This window comes from Carcharhinus amblyrhynchos, chromosome 4 (genome assembly GCF_965287045.1).
Source record: "Carcharhinus amblyrhynchos chromosome 4, sCarAmb.v2.hapA, whole genome shotgun sequence".
In the NCBI taxonomy this organism is placed as follows: domain Eukaryota; kingdom Metazoa; phylum Chordata; class Chondrichthyes; order Carcharhiniformes; family Carcharhinidae; genus Carcharhinus; species Carcharhinus amblyrhynchos.
This window is the reverse complement of record NC_137327.1, coordinates 1,475,696-1,500,216: the sequence shown is the minus strand read 5'-3', so window position 1 is coordinate 1,500,216 and position 24,521 is coordinate 1,475,696. Positions and strand designations below refer to the sequence as shown.

Genomic DNA, 24,521 nt, shown 5'->3' with positions numbered 1-24,521 from the left:
GCCTTCACCTGGACCCTATTTGCCGCAACGCCACCAACTATACTCACTTCCTATCCCTTAGACAATTTTATATTCATGCTGCTTTAATCCCACGGGCTTTAAATTTGGTACTGAGTCCATTGTGATACCTGGGATTTCAATGTCCTCAAGAAGGTCCTCAAGAATTATGAGGGATGTGAAGCGGAGGAGAGACCTTCTTGAAGAAAAGTCATAGTTTCCATTGCTTGGAAATCACAGTTGATGTAGGGAACAAGAGGTTTAATTGTTTCAAAAACCAAAGATCAACTTATTTCCCAAGTTTTACACAAACTGATCACTATTTCTTGATTTACATCCCGTCTTCTCAGATACTTTCCAGCCACGTGTCCAATTGAATGGACCATCCGTTTGGGTGACCTTAGAGCTTGGTTCCTCAGAAAGAAAAATAGATATCCAAAAAAACCAGCAAGTGAAGCAACATCCCTGTGCTGGGCAGTTCTGCTGTGGGGGCCATAACCTGAGGAGGTACAGGACAAGGTATTGGACTGGTGGCAATAACTATACATACCAAGCTCTTAGGCACAGTTGGCAATGCTTTATCTGCCATACCATTACAAGTTGCAATCTGGCATCTTAACATTGTAAAACTAGCACCACTAAGTCACCCTTTGTCTTAGCGATCAATGAAATTCTGCGAAAAAATTATTTGCAAACACAGTGCAGAGGGATTGTTGAATCTTGCATAACATTACTGCAGCTCCTTCTGGAACACAAGCCCCAGGATGAGGGAATCACATGAAAAAAAAGATGCATGAGAATTAGCCTTTTAGCTCAATTAGCCTGTGTCAGAAACTATACGTTTCTCACACAGTCCTGTAGAAGGTTATATGAATTTGAAACATTAACTGCTTCCTTCTCCATAGATGCTGCCAGACCTGCTAAGATTATCAAGCACTTTGTTTTTTTTCCAGATTTGCAGCATCTGCAGTATTTTGCTTTCACACAAACAGAAGTAGGCCACTTATACTGATCCACCCACCATTCAATATCTTGCTGATTTAATTGCAACTTCAACCTCCACATTGCTGTCTACCCCCAACAACCATCTTCAACTGTTGTATTGATGACCTTCCCACCAATCCATTAACTACTGAGGGATACGATTCAAATGGCTATTACTGGCTAACTAATAGTTGACCTTCGCTCCATTGTAAGTCAAAAGTAGGGATGTTCACTGATAATTGCACAATGTTTAACATCAGTCGCTCCTCAGATACATGTCCAAATGCAGCAAGGCCTCAACATCATTCAGGCTTTGGCTGGTAAGTACCAAGTAACATTCATACCACAAAAATGCCAGGCAATAACAGAGAGAATCAAACCATCTCCCCAGGATGCTGAATGGCATTAACATCAATGAATTCCCCACAATAAACATCCTGGGGTTACCAATGACCAGAAACTGAACTAGCCGTATAAATAATTTTGCCGCAAGAGCAGGTCAGAGGGAATTCTGCAGTGAGTAACTCACCTCCTGACTCCCCAAAGCCATCTATGAGACACAAGTCAGGAGTGTAATAGAATACACTCTACTTGCCTGGATGAGTGCAGCTCCAACAACACACAAAAAGCTCTGCAGCATCCAGGACAAAGCAGACCGCTTGGCAGGCATCACATCCACCACCTTCAACATTTACTCCCTCCACTGACGCACAGTGGCAGCAGTGTGTTAGGAATGAGTTAACATTTACCCTTCACTTGCATGTTAATCATTTAATAGAAGTCACTGGGATATATAAAGAGGTTACAAGTGGCACTGAGTGTTGGATGTGTATGTGGAGCTGAATCAGAAAATAAAGGGAGTTTATGAAGAAGCAAGACTTGTGTTTCCTTTAACTGGATTGCAACTGAGAAACTGAATCATTGGTAGCAGAGGGTGGTCGCTGGTCCAAGTAAAGGACTGCAAGTTACGACTGTTTCAAGAAAAGAAAGGAACACTTCACTCAGCATTTCCAATCAATGAAGGAGCGAATGGGCAACAACAAAATGACTAAACCCAGAGTAGAAGTGTCAGGGTATGACTATCCACCATTACTCTCTGACACTGAACCTTATGACCAATGGAGAAATGACATCATCATGTGGACTATGGTAACCGGTTTTGGAAAACAGAAACAAGGAATGGCTGAAGTAGGGAAAAGGTTAATGAATTCTGTACCGAACATATGTCACAAACATAACCCTTCATCATGACTGATCTCGTTAGCTTCTACTGCTCCTGGCATTAATATAAGTTATTTGTTCAGTACAGAAACAAAACGCTAATAAACAAATACAGAAAAATGTAGAGACCATGGCTGTGGACACAATGTACATACACTCAAGCTTAAGGACATCTTTTCCAATCAAAGGTCACATCAGTTCAGCTTTACACTATAAAGTGCACTTCCATCCAGTGCATTCTGATTTAAAAGTTGTAAGTGTATATTTGCACATAGTTTAGTTTACAGGAGATCCATCACTACCTGAGTTATCAAAACTGTAAAAGAAGCTAAAATTAAGGAATCACAAAAGTTTAGTTTGATTCCTATGGTACCATGAGTACAGGAATTAAAATAAACTTAAATAGCAAAAGATACATCATGAAACTTAAACATGTGAAAATTCTGACAGATCACTGGTAATATAGACAATGTTGAATTAAGTAAATTGGGGCAATGTATTTATTTTTACCTCTTTCCTGTGGGAGCAGGGGCATCTCCACCTCCGCCAATGCTACCTGCTCCTCCTTTGGTCTTTACACCTGCAGCATCTTTTGCTCGTGTTGGTGAAGGAGTTGGAGAGGGTGAGGATGAGAATGACCGTGACCTGAGGAAATCAGAATATCAAATAAGAGTTTACCATTTTTTTAAAATCCCTCTCCATACGGTTGTTTATATTCCACATGAAATCTTTGATGAGAGAGAGCAGGAAACAGTCTATTGGATTTTAGACCCTCATGGCTTTTCAGAGTCTATCATTCGAGAAAGCTCAGACACATTCAACTCCCTATCTTAATTTATTCTTTCCAAATTTGAGCACCTTTTCAAAATGAAATTGAAAAACATTGGTTTTAAAATTTTAGTAATGCAAAGAAATTTCAACATCTGAAATGCACCACTAAATGTAAACATACCAGTCAACTACAGCATGGGAGAAAGGTATTGGAGATCTTGCTTAGAAAACAAGCTTGTCATAGAAACACAGAGTCTAGAAGCAGGAGGAGGCCATTTGGCCCACCGAGCCTGCTCCACCATTTATTCTGATCGTGGTTGATCATGGAATTCCCCCTTCCTATCCATATCCCTCAATACCTTTGGCCATAAGTGCTATATCTAATTTCTTCTTGAAATCCCACACCCTCCCCACCGACATTGGGAACATTCTTCCTGAAATTACCTGTCTAACCCTGTTAGCATTTTATAAGTTTCTATGAGATACCTCTCACTCTTCTAAACTCCAGTGAATATAATCCGAACCGACTTGGTCTCTCTTCATATGACAGACCTGCCATCCCAGGAATCAGCCTGGTAAACCTTTGTTGTACTCCCTCTATAACAAGGATATCCTTCCTCAGATAAGGACATCAAAACTGCATACAATATTCCAGGTGTGGCCTCACCAACACCCTATACAATTGCAGCAAAACATCCCAATACTCCAATCTTCTGCTGTGAAGACCAACATACAATTTATCTTCATTACTGCCTGCTGTACCTGCACGCTTACCTTCAGTGCGAGGTACTGAATAATTTATATGATTATCTGCTAAACTATCATTTTTCTCTGAAAATGAAAAACGATTTGAAGGCAGTTATTGTGCAATGCCAATCCAACTCCCCCAGCTTTCCCGTTCAAACTGCTAAAAACTTCACTGATTGACTCCACCCACAACTCAAGAGAAGCCAACACTTCTTATTTCATTGACAAAACTTGCCATAGATGACAAAGTGGCAGGAAGTCTGAACTGTCAGTCGGGTGACGAACTAGGTTCTTTCACAGCTGCGCCAGGGAATCATTTATCACAAACAACTTTCAAATCTGCCTGCCCAAACCAGTTCAGTTACTGATGTGGTAAAAATACTTCTGTGTTATGCAATTACATTAGAAGCATTTCCTTCCTTTATCCCAAAGGATGTTGTATGATGTGTAGTTAACCTACAGCTGACCAAACAGTTAAATTCGATTATGTTCTAGTAACACCAATTAAATGGCTGTTGGGAATTTTGCTTCTTGTTATGCATAGGAGGGGGCTTTCAGCATTAATTTCTCCTTTCACCATCGATCTATAAATAGATTGTTATTTTAAGCTGTGGCGTATTTCCTAACTCCTCGGCTTGGTGTGATCTAACTTTTTATCAGTAATCACACAGTAAAGTCCTGATAGGAGTAACTCAAAGGGTTTGTTTATTTTCACACATTGCAAACAGTAAGAGAGGGTTTGCGATGTTCCCCCTTCCTCCCACTTTACATTCATATGGTGAAAGAAGAATAGGGAAAATAGGCTCCATGGCGCAGAGAGGACAAAGAAAATAAATATTGGAACCTACGTGAGTTCCAGGGTCCAGACTCAAGGTCCAATGATGTATTTCTTCATGGAGGTCGATGAGCTAAAAAAACCAATGCTAGATAATTCACTTTTCCATGGTGTTAACCTCACACAACGAGGGAGAGATACCAAGGCGTATCAGCCTTACAAGTTTCCTCAGTATCTTTAAAGCAAAATACTGTGGATGATGGAATCTGAAACAAAAACAGAAAATGCTGGAAAAGCTCAGCAGGTCTGATAGTATCTGTGGGAAAAGAATAGAACTAACGTTTTGAGTCCAGATAATCCTTCGTCAGAACGGGTCAGAATGTTTCCAATGAAGGGACACCTGGACTTGAAACTTTGCCTCTATCCTCTCCCCACAGGTGCCGTCAGACCTGCTGAGATTTTCCAGCATTTTCTGTTTTTGCTCCTCAGTATCTTGTTGAAACATATTAGATCACTTCTTATCGCGCGTAGGCCCAACTTGGTTAACCTCTCTTTATAGGCCCTTTGTCCCAGTAACAAGTCTGGTGAACCTTTTCTGAACTGTTTCTATTGCAATTAGATCATTTTTCAAAGGAGAGCAAAACTGTACACAGTGTTCCAGATATGGTCTCACCATTGTTGTGTACAGCTGCAGTAAAACTTCCCATCTTTATGTTCCATTCCCCTTGCAATAAACATCAATATTCCATTTGCCTTTCTAGTCATTTGCTGTACCTGCATGGTAATGTTCTGTGGACTCATGTACTAGGACACTCAGGTCCTTCTGCATCTCAGAGTTCTGCGATTTCTCCACTTAAACAATCTGCTGTTTTCTACCTGCCAAAGTGGGCAAGTTCACATTTTTTCACATTGTACTCAGTTAGATTTTTACCCACTCCCATGATCTATCTATATCCCTTTGCAGGCTCTCTACCTTCCATTTGAAACTTAGTTTTCTATCCATCTTGATGACAGCAGCAAATTTAGCTATCATTTAGAGTCAAAGAGCAATACAACACAGAAAGAGACCTTTTGCCCACTCAGTCCATGCCGACCATGGCATCCTCCCAGCTAGTCCCAACTCCCTGCATTTGGCCCAAATCCCTCTAATCCTTTCCCACCCATATGCTTATCCAAATGCTTTTTAAACGTTATTATTGTACCTGCCTCAGCCACTTTCTCTGGCAGCTCATTCTACATGCGCACAGCCCCTGCGTGAAGTTCCCCTCAGGTCCCTTTTAAATCTTTCCCCTCTCACTTTAAACCTATGCCCTCCAGTTTTCAATTCCCCTAACCTGAGAAAAAGACCGTCTGTGTTCATCCTATCAATGCCCCTCATGATTTAATAAACCTCAATAAGGGCACCCCTCATTCTCCTATGTTCCAAGAAATAAAGCTCTAGCCTGGCCAGTCACTCCATACAACTCAGGCCCACTAACTCAGGGCAGCATGGAGGCACAGTGGTTAGCACTGCTGCTTCACAGCTCCAGGGACCCAGGTTCTGTTCCCGGCATGGGTCACTGCCTGCCTGGAGTGTATATGTTCTCCCCGTGTTTGCTTGGGTCCTCCGGGTGCTCCAGTTTCCTCCCACAGTCCAAAGATGTGTGGGTTAGGTTGATTGGCCATGCTAAAATTGCCCCTTAGTGTTTTGAGATGCATAGGTTAGAGGGATTAGTGAGTAAAGTATGTAGGGATATGGGGGTAGGGCCTGGGTGGGATTGTGGTCAGTGCAGGCTCAATGGGCCAAATGGCCTCTTTCCATACTGCAGGGTTTTTATGATCTGTGATTCACTAGTCCTGGCAACATCCTCGTAAATCTTCTCTGCACTCTTTCCAGTTTTATCAATGTCTTTCCTATAACAGGATGATAAAAACTGTATACAACACTCCAAGTGCGGCCTCACCAGACTTATACAACTGTAACATAATGTCCCAATTCCTACACTCAATGCCCTGATTAAAGGCCGGTATGCTAAACACCTTCTTCACTACTCTGTCCACCTGTGGTGCAGCTTTTCACAAAACCATAGAACATTACAGCACAGAAACAGGCTTTTTGGCCCTTCTTGTCTGTGCCAATCCATTTTTCTGCCTAGTCCCACTGACCTGTACCTGGACCATATCCCTCCACACCACTCTCATCCATGAACCTGTCCAAGTTTTTCTGAAATGTTAAAAGTGAACCCGCATTTACCACTTCATCTGGCATCATTTCAACAAATTATGTACTTGTACTACTAGGTCCCTCTGTTCCTCAATCGTCCCCAGGGCCCTACCATTAACTGTATAAGTCTTAATAGAACATAGAACATTACAGCACAGTACAGGCCCTTCAGCCCTCGATGTTGCACCGACCAGTGGAACCAATCTAATGACCCTCTAACCTAAACTATTCCAATGTTATCCATATGCCTATCCACTAACCATTTGAACGCCCTTAAAGTTGGCACCCCTTAATTTAAAGCTATGTCCCCTCGTGTTAGCCATCACCATCCAAGGAAAAAGACTCTCACTGTCCACCCTATCTAACCCTCTGATCATCTTGTATGCCTCAATTAGGTCACCTCATAACAGTCTTCTCTCTAATGAAAATACCCTCAAGTCCCTCAGCCTTTCCTCGTAAGACCTTCCCACCATACCAGGCAACATCCTGGTAAACCACCTCTGCACCCCTTCCAATGCCTCCACATCTTTCTTATAATGCGACGACCAGAACTGTACGCAATACTCCAAGTGCAGCTGCATCAGAGTTTTGTACAGTCACAACATGACCTCACGGCTCCGAAATTCAATCCCTCTGCCAATAAAAGCTAACACACCGTATGCCTTCTTAACAACCTTATCAACCTGGGTGCCAACTTTCAGGGAGCTGTGCACATATACCCCGAGATCTCTCTGCTCATCAACACTACTAAGAGTCCTTCCATTAGCCCTATATTCTGTACTCCTGTTATTCTTACCGAAGTGAATCACCTCACACTTTTCCGTATTAAACTCCATTTGCCACCTCTCGGCCCAGCTCTGCAGCTTATCTATGTCCCTCTGCAAACTGTAACATCCACCCTCACTGTCTACAACTCCACCGACCTTGGTGTCGTCAGCAAATTTACTAATCCATCCTTCTACACCCTCATCCAGGTCATTTATAAAAGTGACAAACAGAAGTGGCCCTAAAACAGATCCTTGAGGTACACCACTTGTAACTGAACTCCAGGTTGAATATTTCCCATCAACCACCACCCTCTGTCTTCTATCAGCTAGCCAATTCCTGATCCAAACTGCTAAATCACCCTCAATCCCATGCATCTGCATTTTCTGCAATAGCCTACCATGGGGAACCTTATCAAACGCTTTGCTAAAATCCATATACACCACGTCGACTGCCTTACCCTTTTCCACCTCTTTGGTCACCTTTTCAAAAATCTCGATAAAGTTTGTGAGGCACAACCTACCCTTCACAAAACCGTGTTGACTATCCCTAATCAATTTATTTCTCTCTAGATGATTGTAAATCTTATCCCTTCTAATTCTTTCCAAAACTTTGCCCACAACAGAAGGAAGGCTTACTGGTCAATAATTCCCAGGATGGTCTCTACTCCCCTTCTTGAACAAGGGGACAACATTTGCTATCCCCCAGTCTTCCGGCACTATACCTGTAGCCAATGACGACATGAAGATCAAAGCCAAAGGCTCTGCAATCTCCTCCCTAGCCCCCCAGAGAATCCTAGGGTAAATCCCATCCAGCCCAGGGGACTTATCTATTTTCGCGTTCTCAAGAATTGCTAACACCTCCTCCTTATGTACCTCAATCCCGTCTAGACTACAACCTGGTATCGCAGTATTCTCGACTACACTGACATTTTCCTGCGTGAATACTGATGAAAAAATACTCATTCAGTGCCTCTCCTATCTCTTCAGGCTCCACGTACAACTTCCCACTACTGTCTCTGACTGGCCCTAATCTTGCCCTAACCAATCTTTTATTCTTGACATACCTGAAGAAAGCTTTAGGGTTCTCCTTGATCCTATCCGCCAAAGTCTTCTCATGTCGTCTTCTAGCTCTTCTTAACTCTCTCTTTAGCTCCTTCCTGGCTAATTTATAACTCTCCAGTGCCCTAATCGAGTCTGACTTCCCAAAATGCAACCTCACACTTATGTGTATTGAAATCCATTTGCCAGTCCTTGGCCCACTTCCTAACTACTTAGTAATATTATCACTAGACAATTAATCCAGAAACTCAGTTAATGTTCTGAGGACCTGGGTTCGAATCCCACCACAGCAGATGGTGGAATTTGAATTCGATAAAAATATCTGGAATTAAGAACCTACTGATGACCATGAAACCATTGGCGATTGTCTGAAAAACCCATCTGGCTCACTAACGTCCTTTAGGGAACAAAATCTGTTGTCCTTACCTGGTCTGGCCTAAGTGAGACTCCGGAGCCACAGCAATGTGGTTGACTCTCAATTGCCCTCAAACGGCCTAGCAAGCACTCAGTTCAAGGACAACTATGAACAGGCAATAAATGCTGGCCAGCCAGCAAGGCCCATGTTCCATGAATGAATTAAAAAAACACCGACCCTTGAGGCACATCACTAGTTGCAGGTCTCCAGTCTTGTGGGAGTCTGTGAAACAACCTTCAACCATCACCCTCAGCTTCCTACCATCGAGCAAATTTTCAATCCAGTTAGGTAGCTCTCCCTGGATCTGACCCAAACTAACTTAGTTAGATTTCCTGCCTGTTGTGGGACCTTGCCAAAGGCCTGCTAAAATCCATATGAACAACATTTATTTCCCTACCATCATCCATCCTCTTGGTTACCTCTTCGAAAAACTCAAAGATTTGTTACACATGACTTCCCACGCACAAAGCCATGTTGACTATCCCTAATCAGACCATGACTATCCAAATGTTGATATATCCTTTCCCTCAGAATCCCCTCCAGTAACTTACCAACCACTGAAGTCAGCCTTTGCTACCCTTCTTAAACAACGGAATAACATTAGCCACCCTCCAGTCTTCCAGAACTTTGCCAGTGGAAAGCGATGAAGCAAGTATCTCTGAAAGGGCCTTTGTAATTTCTTCCTGAGCCTCCCACAAGATCTGAGGATGCATTTGATCAGGCCCAGAGGATTTATCTACCTTAACGCACTTTAAGGCTGCACATACCTCCTCCCTAGTAATATGCATGTGGCCCAAGACATCACCTCTTATTTCCCCTATTTCTTTAGCACCCATGAGGTTCTCTGCAAAAAACACAGAGGAGAAATATTCATTAAAAATCTCACCCACCTCCATACTGATCTTTAGGAGGACCAATTCTCTCTCTTGCCACCCTTTTACTTTTAACATAGTTATAGAACCTCTTGGGATTATTCTGCCAGATCCATTTTGAACTCACTTTTTGCCCTCCTGATTTCCCTCTGAACTGCACTCTTATACTTTTTATATTCATTGAGGGATTCATTTGTTCCCAATTGCTTGAACCCAATGAATGCTTCTTTCTTTTTCCAGTAAGAAGTCTCACAACACCATGTTAAAGTCCAACGGGTTTATTTGGTAGCAAACTCCACATCTTTTTTCAGATCAGAGCATCAATGTCCCTCATCTGCCAGGGATCCCTCAACTTGCCAACCTTTCCCCCTTCATCCTAACAGGGGGATACTGCTCCTGAACTCTTGGTATCACATTTGTTCTCTTCATCTAAGTCATTGTTATAGATTGCAAATAGTTGAGTACTGATTCCTGTAGCTCTCTCCTAATCACACCCTGTTATCCCAAAAAAGACTCATACACTACTTCCTGTTGGCTAAACAATCCTCTATTCATGTTGATATCCTGCTACACTACGTTCTCTTATCCAGTGTAGCAAGCTTTATTGTGACATTTTCTCAATGCCTTTTGGAAGTCTGAGTAATTCATACCTACATCTTCCCCATTATCCATCTGACATATTACTTTCTCAAAGAACGCTAATAAATTGTGAAATACAATTTCCATTTCACAAAACCTTTTTGACTCTGCCTGGTCCCTTCATTATTTTCTAAATGCCCTGTTTCTATTTAATAGCTCTTTAATAATAGATTCTAGCAATTTCCCTTCGACAGATGTTAGGTTAACTGGCATACAGCTTATACTCTACAATTAGATAATTGGAGCCCTCCAGTACCACTACTTTACAGTTCTCACATTTGAAAAGAGTAATTTGTTCCAAAAAGAGAACTAATTGTAATTATATTCAGTGTTGAAAATTCTTTTAGGGATAAAGTGGAACTGGACACTTCCTTATTGACACTCTGATCTCAACAACAGATTTTACATATTGCAGTCCAACTGCAGGCTTTCCCTTTTGTCTGAAAATAGATGAGGAAGTTGTAGTAGAACCACAAGCTCCCCCTTCCACCTGTGTGTGATTTGACTAGGAGTCCCTCTGTTTGGAAAATCATTTAACAGCAATGATAAAACAAGCAGCTAAATTTGACTTCCAAATATTTGCACCCAATTGCTTCTTTGAACTCTACTTATTCTTTAAGTGAAATCCTTGGTCAACACAAAAGCAGGTCAAGTACATGGATTAAGAACATAAGAAATAGGAGCAAAAGTAGGCCATCTAGCCCTTCAAGCCTGCCCCACCATTCAATAAGATCATGGCTGATCTGAAGTGGACCAGTTCCACTTTCCCTTAATTCCCTTGTCTATCAGGAACCTATCTACCCGTGACTTTTGGGAAGTCACGGTATCTACCCGTGATTACCTTGTGAATGTCAGAAGTGAACTTGTCAGGTGTGTGCAGTTGGACAGACTGGTCCATCACAACCCCAACAACAGTCACTCACAAGAGGCCAACCATTTGCTTAGTATACTTAATTATTTCTTAAAACAAATTCCTAACTTGTGATATCTCTACCAGTGGGGATTTTTAAGACGCGGCTTGATGGGTTTTTGATAAGAGAGGGGATTAAGGGTTATGGGGAGAGGGCGGGAAAGTGGAACTGAGCAGCGACAGATCAGCCATGATCTTATTGAATGGCGGGGCAGGCTCGAAGGGCTAGATGGCCTACTCCTGCTTCTATTTCTTATGTTCTTATGGAGCAGGAAATACAAAAGAGTTCATCCATTGAACTGAAAACAGGATACAAGATGGACACAGCATATGCATCCATATTCATGCTGTTGCATTCTAGAAGTATGGGCTTTGAATCTTACCTTGATCTGCTTCCAGAATAGGAGCTGTGTCTGGAGGAATGGCTGGAATAGGAGCTGTAAGAGGAAGATCTTGAGTGCGACCTTGATCGTGACCTGGATGAGCCAGATCCTGAATAGGAAGAAGAACGAGAAGACGACCTGAAAAAGATTTTAAAAAAGCAATGCTGACTTCCAAATATCATAGTTTAGAGCAGTAAACAGACACAGATAGCAGGATAACACTAAACCCAGCAGATTGGAAAACTGAAAATGTAACACCTCTATTCAAGAGGGAAACCAGGTAGCAGGAAGCTATAGGTCGGTATAACATCTAACAAGAGGCATGAGCTAGGCTGCAGTAAATTAACCACTGAACTTCAATCAGGCACTAAAACTGCATTTTGTTCCACACTAAAACACACAACTCTCCAAAACACGGCAACTTTGCAGGCCATTCTTAATGCTATATTCCTAGGAAGCTGCAGGTGCATACGGTAAAAGTAAATTTGGAAGGTCTATACTGGATGCAGACTCTACATTTCACTGGGTTGATGACACTGGCTGGAGACAGGGAATTATAAATCACACATTGATGGCAAACAGAATGCTTCAGCTAGATTTTCCTGTCATCCTTTCCCCACTCCTGGCACAAGACTAGAACAGCACATTCAAATGCATCGCTTTGATTTGATTTATTGTCAAGTCTTAGTATACAATGAAAATTATTGTTTTTCTTGACTCAGAACTATTTTTAAATGTACAGTAAAGGGTACAAGCTGGGAGCAATCTCCATGCTGGTTGGTACACACAGCTCTGTCCAACACGAGACTGACCCTGGAATTCGGCCACGTGCTTTCTGATATCACTGTGTGGGCAGTATTGTACCCGGTATCATATTAACCCCATATGTGCCAGACCATTACTAATTGCACAGTTCTGGCATTCATCTGCAGTCATATGGTCCAGAAGATGTTTGGCAGGGGATGGGGCGGAGGCAGGGGAAGGGAAGGATTTTGGTTTAATGCTTATGGGGCTTAGTGAAAAACAACACCTTTTGTGGCCTCATGGCACACCCAAACAGTCTCAATCAATGAAGTACTTTCTGAAGTGCAGTCAATGCTATGAAATATTCATTGAGTATCTCACAACACTGATGGCCAAGCAGACAATTTGCTGTGATTATGATTGAGAAGGAAAGTCCCCTGCCCTGAGTCATGGGGTCATTTGTGTTCACCTGAGGGGCAGATGAGGCCTTGTCTTATTGTATCAATTGACATAAAATATCTCCAACAGTGAAGCATGTATCCAGTAGTGGAGAGGAGATTTAGATTAGATTTAGAGTGGAAGTGTGGATCCACAACCTTCTAAATCAAGTGCAAGAGTTCTATCCAGTGAGCTGCAACAAAAATCATAGGCTTTCCAGGCTGGCCTGATGAATGGCATCTTCTGGCTGGATTTTCCATTGGCAGCCAATACATCCTGTTTGGAATTTACCCATGCATCTAAATATTTAAAGGCTAGCTGAAATTCTTCTGCCTCTCCCCAGATCCAGTGAAGATTCAGGATAGGCCACAGCATCACCTTTTCTATGTATGACTGCGATGAAGTGCCTAGTCCACAGTGCAGATGGAAACCAAAACAGAAGACTGCAAACACACACCCGTACTGTTTCTCCTACCACCCATCCCATTTCCATTTAAATAGTATGATTGGACTTTGCTTACAGAAGGCCCTGGCAAATCTCTTTTCCTAAGGGAAACACTGCAAACTCAAGTGATTTTTAAAGGGAAGGGCCCAGGTCTCCAATCCTTTCGCCATGACCTTTGTGTGAAGGCAACTGAGCATCCCCGGCAAGGAGGAGTGGGAAAGCCATGGAAGTGGCATCTTCCCATTTTTAAAACCATTTTGCAAATGGCCTTAGATTTGATGAAAGGTGTGTTGAAATGTACTTAGCCCCAAAATCCAACGTACCTCGATGAGCCAGAGACTGAAACAGATGATCCAGATGTTCTTCGTCGCTTGCGCCCACGGCCTGGTGACGTTGTTGAAACGGGTCTTTTTTTGGGCGATTTGGATCGGCGCCAAGGGTCTTTCCATTCATCTGCCCGTTTTACAGTAGCTGTTGGAGCAGCTTCTTTCTTGGGTGGTTCTACTTGCCGGCTAGAAATTACAATATAGATGGTTAGTATCTATATTCTAGTCTTAAAGATCAGCTTCGCACAACTATTGGCTAAAGTTCATCAACTAGTGCAATATTATGCTGTCCCCGGAAATTGGTTCCTCCACCCCTGAGTTTTAAGTGGTAATAACTGAGGGCTTCAGATTCTTGGGGCACTGTGGTCAATTATGGGGCACCTATTCAAACACTGCATTTCAACAGAACGTCCTTGTGGGAAGGGTTTAAGCTAAACTGGATAGCACCATATAGAAGTAGGACAAGGGATTAAGCTCCATAAAAGCATGAATGTGTTTCTCGTCCAAGTAGTAGTACCAAAACAGATAGCAGAATAGGGAAGACAACCAGGAATACAAAGACAAGCTCAGAATACGTGCACTTAAATGAATGAAGTATGGTGAGTAAGTTTGGCACAAATAGCTACGTGGAACATGTACTGGCAATGACAAAGACATGGCTAAAAATGGTGAGGACTAGAACTTTGTTTTATTCATTCATGGGACATGGGCATCGCTGGTTGGCTAGCATTTATTGCCCATCCCTAATTGCCTTTAAGGAGGTGATGGTGAACTGCCTTCTTGAATCGCTGCAGTCCATGTGCTGTGGTTGACTCAGAATGCTGTTAGAGTGGGAATTCCAGGATTTTGACCCAACAACAGTGAAGGAAAGGCTGATATATTTCTAAGACACTGTGTTAAGTGGCTTGGAGGGGAACTCGCAGGTGGTGGTGCTCCCAATGTATCTACTGCCCTTGTCCTTCCAGATGAAAATGGTCACGGTGATGGAAGGTGCTGTCTACGGATCTTTGATTAATTGGCTGTAATGCATCTTGTAGATAGCACATACTGCTGCTACTGAGTGTCGGTGGTGAAGGGAGTGGATGTTTCTGGATCTGGTGCCTAACAAGCGGGTTGCTGTGTCTTGGATGGTGTCAAGCTTCTTTAGTGTCGTTGCAGCTGCACCCATCCAGCCAAGTGGGGAATATTCCATCACACTCCTGACTTGTACCTTGTAGGTGCTGGACAGGATTTGGGGAGTTAGGAAGTGAGTTACTCGCTGCTGTGTTCCTGACCTCTGACCTGTTCTTGTAGCCAGTGTTTATGTGGGGAGTCCAGTTGAGTTTCTGGTCAATGATAACCCCAAGATACTGACAGTGTGGGATTCAATGATGGTAAATGTCAAGGGCTGGCGGTTAGAGTGTCTCTTACTGGTGATGGCATTTGTGTGGCATGAATGTTACCAGCCCCTTGTCAGCCCAAGCCTGGATATTATCCAGATCTTGCTGCATTTGAACATGGACTGCTTCAATATCTGAGGGGTTGCGAATGGTGCTGAACATTGTGCAATCATCAGCGAACATCCCCACTTCTGATCATACAGCGGAACGAAGGTCATTGATGAAGCAGCTGAAAATTGTTAGACTCCGAGGGACTCCTGCAGAGATCTCAGAAACATATAAAATCCCGGTGGAATTCTCTACCACAGAAAGATGTTGGGCTAGTTTGTTAGATATGTTCAAGAGGGAGCTGGACGTGGCCCTTGCAGCTAAAAGGACCAAGGGATATGGAGAGAAAGCCAGAGTGGGATACTGAAAGTGCATGATCAAATTGAATGATGGTGCAGGCTCAAAGGGTCGAATGGTCTACACCTGCACCTGCACCTATTTTTTATGTTGCTATGTCCTGGAGCTGAGATGACTGACCTTCCACAACCATCTTCGTGTGTCAGGTGCGACTCCAACCAGCGGAGAATTTGCCCCCGATACCCATTGATTCCAGTTTAATTAGGGCTCTTTGATGCCACATTTGGTCGATGTCGAGGGCTGTCACTTGACGTCGAGGGCTGTCACTTGACGTCGAGGGCTGTCACTTGACGTCGAGGGCTGTCACTTGACGTCGAGGGCTGTCACTTGACGTCGAGGGCTGTCACTTGACGTCGAGGGCTGTCACTTGACGTCGAGGGCTGTCACTTGACGTCGAGGGCTGTCACTTGACGTCGAGGGCTGTCACTCTTACCTCACCTCTGGAATTCAGCTCTTTTGTCCACGTTTGAACCAAGGCTGTAATGAGGTCAGGAGCTGAGTGACCCTGACGAAACCCAAACTGAATGTCACTGAAAAGATTATTGCTAACTAAATGCTGCTTGACAGCATTGTTGATGAACCCCTCCATCACTTTACGAATGATCAAGAGTAGACTGAGTGGTAATTGGCTGGGTTGGATTTGTCCTGTTTTGTGTGTACAGGACATACCTGGACAATTTTCCACATTGTTGGGTAGATGCCAGTGTTGTAACTGTACTGGAAGAGCTTGGCTAGGGGAGCAGCAAGTTCTGGAGCACAAGTCTTCAGTACTATCACTGGAATGTTATCAGGGCCCATCGCCTTTGCAGTATCCAGTGCCTCCAACCGTTTCTGGATATCGCGGGGAGTGAATCGAATTGGCTGGATATTGGAATCTGAGATGTTGGGGTCTACTGGAGGAGGCTGAGATGGATCATCCATTTGGCACTTCTGGCTGAAGATTCTATGAATGCTTCAGCTTTATCTTTTGCATTGATGTGCTGGGCTCCTCCATCATTGAGGATGGAAGACCAGTGAGCTTGCACAGGACCAGTCAGCTGGAGTGAGATAGATCATAGAGTCAAAAAGGTTTACAGCGTGGAAACAAGCTCTCCGGCCCAATTTGTCCATACCGCACTTTTTTTTAAACCACTAAGCTAGTTCCAATTTCTCGCATTTGGCCCATATCCCTCTATACACATCTTGCCAATGAACTGTCTAAATGCTTTTTAAAAGGCAAAATTGTACCTGCGTTTACTCTTCCAGACACTCACCACCCTCTGTGTGGAAAAATTGCCCCTCTGGACCCTTCTGTATCTTCCCCTCTCAACTTAAACCTATGCCCTCTAGTTTTAGACTCCCCTGCCTTTGGAAAAAGATGTTGACTATCTAGCTGATCTATGCCCCTCATTATTTTATAGACCTAAGATCAGCCCTAGGCCTCCTATGCTCCAGAGAAAAAAAATCCCAGTCTATCCAGCCTCTCCTCACAACTCGAGCCATCAAGTCTTGGTGCTGTTCTAGTAAATCTTTTCTGCACTCTTTCTAGTTTAATGATTTTTTTTAATAATAGGGTGGCCAGAACTGTACACAGTATTCCAAGTGTAGCCTTACCAATGCCTTATACAACTTCAACAAGACATCCCAACTCCTGTATTCAATGTTCTGACCAATGAAACCAAACATGCTGAATGCCTTCTTCACCACTCTATCCACCTGTGACTCCACTTTCAAGGAGCTATGAACCTGTGCCCCTCAATGACTTTTGTTCTATAACTCTCCCCAACGTCCTACCATTAACTAAGTAAGTCCTGCCCTGATTCAATCTACCAAAGTGCATCACCTTGCATTTATCTGAATTAAACTCCATCTGCCATTCAGCAGCCCACTGGTCCAATTGATCAAGATCCTGTCGGAATTCTAGATAAGCTCCTTCACTGTCCACTATGTCCACAATCTTGGTGTCATCTGCAAACTTACTAACTATGCCTCGTAAATTCTCATCCAAATGATTAATATATGTATTAGTGAGAGGCAACATGGTTTTGTGAAGGGGAGGTCATGTCTCATGAACTTGATTCGTTTTTCGAGGAAGTGACGAAGATGATTGATGAAGGTAGGGCAATGGATGTTGTCTACGTGACTTCAGTAAGACCTTTGACACGGTCCCTCATGACAGGCTGGTGCTGAAGGTGAAGTCGCTTGGGATCAGAGGTAAGCTGGCAAGGTGGATACAAAACTGGCTCGGTCAAAAAAGACAGAGGGTAGCAGAGGAAGGGTACGTTTCTGAATGGAGGGCTATGACAAGTGGTGTTCTTCAGGGATCAATGCTGGAACCTTTGCAGTTTGTAATATATATAAATGATTTGGAGGAAAATGTAACTGAATTGATTAGTAAGTTTGCAGACGACACTAAGGTTGGTGGATTTGCAGATAACGATGAGGACCATCAGAGGATACAGCAGGATATAGGTTAGCTGGAGACTTGGGCAGAGAGATAGCAGATAGAGTTTAATCCAGACAAACGTGAGGTAACGCATTTTGGAAAGTCTAATACAGTTAGGAAATATATAGTAAATGGCAGAACCCTTGGGAGTATTGATCAGCAAAGGAATCTGGGTGTACAGGTACAGAGGTCACAAAGTGGCAATGCAGGTGGAGAAGGTAGTCAAGAAGGCATACAGCATGTTTGCCTTCATCAGCTGGGGCATTCAGTTTAAAAATTGGCAAGTCATGTTGCAGCTTTATAGAACCTTAGTTAGGCTGCACTTGGAATATAGTGTTCAATTCTGGTCGCTATGCTACCAGAAGGATGTGGAGGCTTGGAGAGAGTACAGAAAAGATTTACCAGGATGTTGCCAGGTATGGAGGGCATTAGCTATGAGGAGAGGTTGGAGAAACTTGGTTTGTTCTCACTGGAATGACAGAGGTTGAGGGGAGACCTGACAGAAGTCTACAAGATTATGAGAGGCATGGACAGAGTGGATAGTCAGAAGCTTTTTCCCAGGATGAAAGGGTCAATTACTAGGGGGCATAGGTTTAAGGTGCGAGGGGCAAGGTTTAAAGGAGATGTACGAGGCAGATTTTTTACACACAGAGTAGCGGGTGCCTGGAATTCGTTGCCGGGGAGGTAGTGGAAGCAGATACAGTAATGACTTTTAAGGGGCGTCTTGACAAGTACATGAATAGGATGGGAATAGAGCGGTGTGGTCCCAGGAAGGGTAGGGGTTTTAGTTAAGTCGGTGTAGGCTTGGACGGCTGAAGGGTCTGTTTCTGTGCTGTAATGTTCTTCGTTCTTTGGAGGTTGAGGGGTGACCTATTAGAAGTCTACAAGATTATGACAGGCACGGACAGAGTGGATAGTCAGAAGCTTTTTCCACAGGTGGAAGAGTTGATTACTAGGGGGCACAGGTTTAAGGTACGAAGGGCAAAGTTTAAAAGAGATGTACAAGACAGATTTTTTACACTCAAAACTACACTGCTTTACTCATTGGAATTCAGAGGAATGAGGGGAGATCTTATAGAAACATATAACATTATGAAGGGAATAAATAAGATAGAAGCAGGGAAGTTGTTTTCACTGGCGGGTGAAACTAGAACTAGGGGCATAGTCTCAAAATAAGGGGAAGCAGATTTTGGACTGAGTTGAGGAGGAACTTCTTCACACAAAGGGTTATGAATTTGTGGAATTCCCTGCCCAGTGAAGCAGTTGAGACTACCTCATTGAATGTTTTTAAGGGTTATGGTGAGTGGACAGGTAAGTGGAGCTGAGTCCACAAAAAGATCAGCCATGATCTTATTGAATGGCGGAGCAGACTCGAGGGGCAGATGGCCTATTCTTGCCTGTAGTTCTTATGTACACAGACAGCAGCGAGTGCCTGGAACTCATTGCCGGGGGAAGTAGTAGAAGTGGATACGGTAGTGACTTTTAAGGAGAGTCTTAACAATTACATGAATAGGATGGGAAGAGAGGGATATGGTCCCCGGAAGGATGGGGATTTTAGTTAAGTTGGACAGCATGGTCGGTGCAGGCTTGGAGGGCTGAAGGGCCTGTTCCTATGCTGTAATTTTCTTTGTTCTATGTGATTCACTCAAGGTTTCTCACTTCCTCTAAAACTTTCAGTTTTCTCCCTTTACCTTGTTTGACCTCCCAAATGCATCACCCCACACTTCTCCAATGTGAACTCCACTTATCACTTTTCTGTCCACCTCAGCATTCCACTGATATCTACCTGCAGTCTACACAATCCTCCTTACTATCAATCACGTGGTCAATTTTTTATGTGATTCATGCCCCCTTCATTATCAAAATTGTTAACAAATAATTAAAAACTGTGTAAACTGCCTCTGCATATCAAAATCCTGGAACTGCCTCGCTGTGTAAATTTTTTTTCTCACGTCACTTTTTGTTCTTTTGCCAATTCCCTTAAATTTCACTCAGCTATTGACCTTCTGCACTGGAAACAGTTTCTCTGTATTTACTCTATCAAAACTCTGTTACTTTGAACAAGCCGATTAAATCTTCTCTGAAACTCTGCAGCTCTAAAGCGAATAATCCAAGCTAGTCCTGGCACTCCAAGTAACAGAAGTCCCTCATTTCTGGTGCTATTCCAGTAAATCTCAGTTGCATCTGCTTGTAAAGCCAAGACTTTTTGATGCCCAGAGTTGGAAACATACTCCAGCTGAGAACCAACCAGTATTTTATAAAAGTTTAGTACAACTTCCTTGCATTTTTTGTTGCCTTACATCTCTATTCGTGGCAGCTGTAGATCAGTTGTCAGTTTTGGGTTCACTTGAGCATAAAAACCTAGGCTGACAATCCAGCGCAGTACTGGAAGGAGCGCCACCTTTTAAACGAGACATTAAACTGAAGCCTACATGACCCCTCAGGTGGACATAAATAGATACCATACTACTTTGCATCAGAGCAAGGGAGTTAATCCCAGTAATAAAAACAGAAAATCCTGGAGAAACTCGGCAGCTCTGGTAGCATTTCTGGAGAGAGAAACACAGAAAATGGAACACATCTTCTAATTAGGCATGATATAGTGCTCTGGGCTCAACACTAAGTTCAACAACTTTAGAACGTGAACTTTCCCCTCCATCTTGATCCCCCCCCTTTTGTTTCCTGTTATTCAGTTCCTCTGGTTTGTCCCAACACAACCCCCACCCCCGCTTCACATGGCCACTGCCCCTTGCTCTTCAGACTTGCTTTCACTGAGCACTGATCTCTGTTCTCCCATTAACACAATCTGCTCTCCTACCTTTGCCACTATTAATGCTCTTCAGTCCATAACGGCACCATTAACAGCTGGTGTCATGCCCATGTCACCTTTGTCAATCTCTCCTTAGCTCCAAACTATCACTAACTTTCCATTCTGCCCCACTCCTCAAGTATATAGTTCTTCATATTTCTACCCCTTTTCAGTTCTGTAGAAGTCGTATGGAGTCAAAATGTTAACTCTCTTTCCCTTCACACTCCAAAGATATGCGAGTTAGGTTGATTGGCCATGATAAATTGCACCTTAGTGTCAGGGGGATGCAGAGGGTAAATTCACGGGGGTTACAGGGATAGGACCTGGGTGGGATTGTTATTGGTGCAGACTCAATTCTGCACTGTAGATTGTATGATCCTATGATCTATAATTCATAGATGCTGCCAGACCTGCTGAATTAATCCAGTATGTTCTGTTTTTAGTTCAGAATTCCAGCATCTACAGTATTTTGCTTTTATTTGAGTTATTCCCCTGTACCTTGGCCAACATTTATTCCACAATCAACATCATAAAAACACATTACCTCATCACTGTCATTTTGATGAAAGCAAATTACCATGAATGCTGGAAAATCTCAGCAGGTCTGACAGCTTCTTTGGCGCGAGAAGAGCTAATGTTTCAAGTTTTCTGTGGATAGTTCAATTTTGAAGCATGGAATCCTACAGTGCAGAAGGAGGCCATTTGGCCCATCAAGTATACACTGACCACAGCCCCACCCAGGCTCTATCCCCATAATCTGTGATAGCCAGTTTCTTAACTAATCGGCCAAGTTTCCTTCTATCCCACACCTCCTTACTTTCTTCATGACCTATTATGGAGAACCTTATCAAACGCCTTACTAAAATCTAAGTACACGACATCAACTGCTCTGTGACTGATCCTCCTCCCCCTTAAGGATCCTGAAAACACAGTCTAAGACATCATAGACTCTTGCACCGGGAGGCAACATACCATCCGTGAGTCTCTTTTGTTGCCGCAGAACCTCCTATCTGTCCCTCTAACCATCGCGTCCCCAATTACTATTGCTCTCCTGCTCGCCCCCCCTTCCCTTCTGAGGTACAGGGACGAACTCAGTGCTGGCAATCCAGTCACCCTGGCTTACCACCGGTAGGTCACCCCTCAACAGTATCCAATGAGATATACTTGTTGCTGAGGGGAACAACCACAGGAGATCCCTGCACTGGCTGCTTCCTCCCAGCCCCTCTCATCACTCATCTATCTTCATTCTTCGGAGTATCAAAATCCCTGAAGCTTTTATCTATGATCACCTCTGCCTCCCAAATAATCCGAAGTTCATCCAGCTCCAGTTTCCTAACGTGGTTTTTGAGGAGCTGGAGATGGTTGCATTTCCCACAGGTGAAATCAGCAGGGACATTGACGGCATCCCTCACCCCAAACATCCTGCAGGAGGAACATTGCACTGCCTTTCCTGCCATTCCCTCTAGATAAAAAGAAAGAAAGATCTTGCCTGATATTCCCTCACCCCCTCCCTTAGGTTAGAGGAATAAGCAGGTTTGATTGTCTATTCCTGCTCCTTGTGATCTCAGCTATTGCAATATTACATGCTCCATTCAAATGCGACACCTCAGAATGTGGGAATGATTTATTTACCTTTACTGTCTACAGGAAATGTTTACACTAATTACGACAGTTCACACCAAGGGTAGCACAGTGGCACAGTGGTTAGTTAGCACTGCTGCCTCACAGTACTAGAGACCTGGGTTTGATTCCCAGCTTGTCTGTGCAGAGTTTGCACGTTCTCCCCATGGCTGCATGGGTTTCCTTCCATATTCTGAAAGACGTGCTGGTTAGGTGCATTGACCCGACAGCCACTGGATTGTGACAACTAGGAAATTTCATAGCAACTTCATTGCAGTGTTAACGTAAGCCTTACTTGTGACTAATAAATAAACCTTATTTTTTTTAAGCACCAGTTCATTACTTCCACTTACAAAATAGAATCTCAAATTGAAAACGTGATCCCAGTAGTGAACAAGTTAGAGGGACTATACTGAACATGCTATAGAGTGTTTTCTACTGAGTTACCATTGATCTATCACTTTATAATGCAGTAGTGGTAACATTACTGGACCACTAATCCAGAAACCCAAGTTAATGCCCTGGGGATACAAGTTCAAATCTCAGCATGGCGGCTTGTGGCATTTAAATTCAATTAATAATTCTGGAATATAAAGTTAGCCTCATTAATGGTGACCACAAAAATATCAATTGTCACAAAAACCCATTCAGTTCACTAATGTCCTAATCTGCCATCCTTGCCTCGTCTGGCCTCAAGAGACTCCTGATGTGGAGATGCCGGCATTGAACTGGAGTAAACACAGTAAGAAGTCTCACGACACCAGGTTAAAGTCCAACCAGTTTATTTGATAGTAAACCCACAAGATTTTGGAAACGGTGTTCCTTCGTCAGGTGTGTGGAAAGTCGTGAGACTTCTCATGAGACTCCCACAGCAATATAATTGATTCTGTAGGGCCCTCTGCCTAACAAGTCATTCAACTCAAGGGCAGCAAATGCTGTGCTTAGCATACATATCCATAAAAGAAATTAAACCCTCATGAAAATTGCATGGCAAGTTACTACAGAAATCTTAAAATTTCTGCCTGCTTCAGAGATAGAAGTAAAAGGACAAACCCAATATAGATCACAACATATGTCCAAGCCATCCAGCAAAAGGCTCAGAAAATTTTGAACTGTTATACCAGACGTCGCAGCAATTGCAATTATTACAACAAAAATCATTGTTGTGCAAACTTCCTTAATTACTACATTACACAATAATAGTACAAGGAATCATTTGCTATTTATTCGGTCACAAGTGGTAGTGGAGAGAAGGTCACAATCAGGTCAACCCAAAACACTAGCATAACTGTCATTCACCTTGACCAAAGCAGCCAATTGCTGTGCTATACACCTGATAGTAAATAGTGCAATTCATTTTAATGCGGCTGACATGTATTGGTGGAAATAATTTGATTAAATTTGTACCATCTCAATTACTGAATACTGATCTCTAGTGTTCACAGAATAAAATCCCTACAGCCCATAGAGTCTGCACTGACCACAATCCCACCCAGGCCCTATTCCCGTAATCCTACATATTTAACCTGCTAATCTCCCTGATACTAGGGTTAGTTTAGCATGGCCATTCAGCCTACCTGCACATCTTTGGACTGTGGGAGGAAACTGGAGCATCTGGTGGGAACCCACGCAGACATGGGAAGAATGTGCAAACTCCACACAGACATTGACCCAAGGCCGGAATTGAACCCGGGTCCCTGACACTGTGAGGCAGCAGTGCTTACCATTGTGCCACCATTCTTCTGTTGTTCCACATCTCCACACTAAGACTTCATAGTTAACGCAACACATTTGTTTAGAAGTGTTTAAACAGGCTAATAACTATCTGAAATATTTTGTGGCCTGCTCTCTCTAAACCACACCACTTTCAATGCATTTACAACTGGCTGATAAAATGGCATCGGAAGCCTAAACTGTTCATTCTGATAGGCATGAAGACCAGTGGGAAACTGCACAACACAGCATTGCACTAAGGTATTGAGACCACAGTCAAATTTACCAGTAGTGGTGGCCTACCATAGCTACCCAAGTATTCCTGGGCTGTCGAGGGAAGGAGAAAGAAAGACCTGAGATTTTGTCTCCCAGTTATCAGCGAGTCCTGCAGAGACATACAGGATTGGTCTGAGGAGTGCAGGATTGGGTTCAGATTGGACTCCCTCCCCCATTGGGTTTTTCTCCCCCCATGGG

The 24,521-nt window shown here is 43.2% G+C and overlaps 1 protein-coding gene across 11 annotated transcripts in view; it reads right to left on the bottom strand.

Moving 5' to 3' along the window:
• Positions 1–24,521, bottom strand: part of zc3h18 (zinc finger CCCH-type containing 18) — a 179,616-nt gene that overhangs the window by 43,238 nt on the left and 111,857 nt on the right. For all 11 annotated transcript variants that reach the window (XM_080186637.1, XM_080186636.1, XM_080186640.1 and 8 more), the window contains 3 exons: positions 13,694–13,882; positions 11,744–11,881; positions 2,713–2,847 (listed from right to left, as the gene is read on the bottom strand). In XM_080186637.1, the coding sequence (XP_080042763.1) occupies positions 2,713–2,847; positions 11,744–11,881; positions 13,694–13,882 (462 nt within the window). The remainder of the gene's footprint in view (positions 1–2,712; positions 2,848–11,743; positions 11,882–13,693; positions 13,883–24,521) is intronic.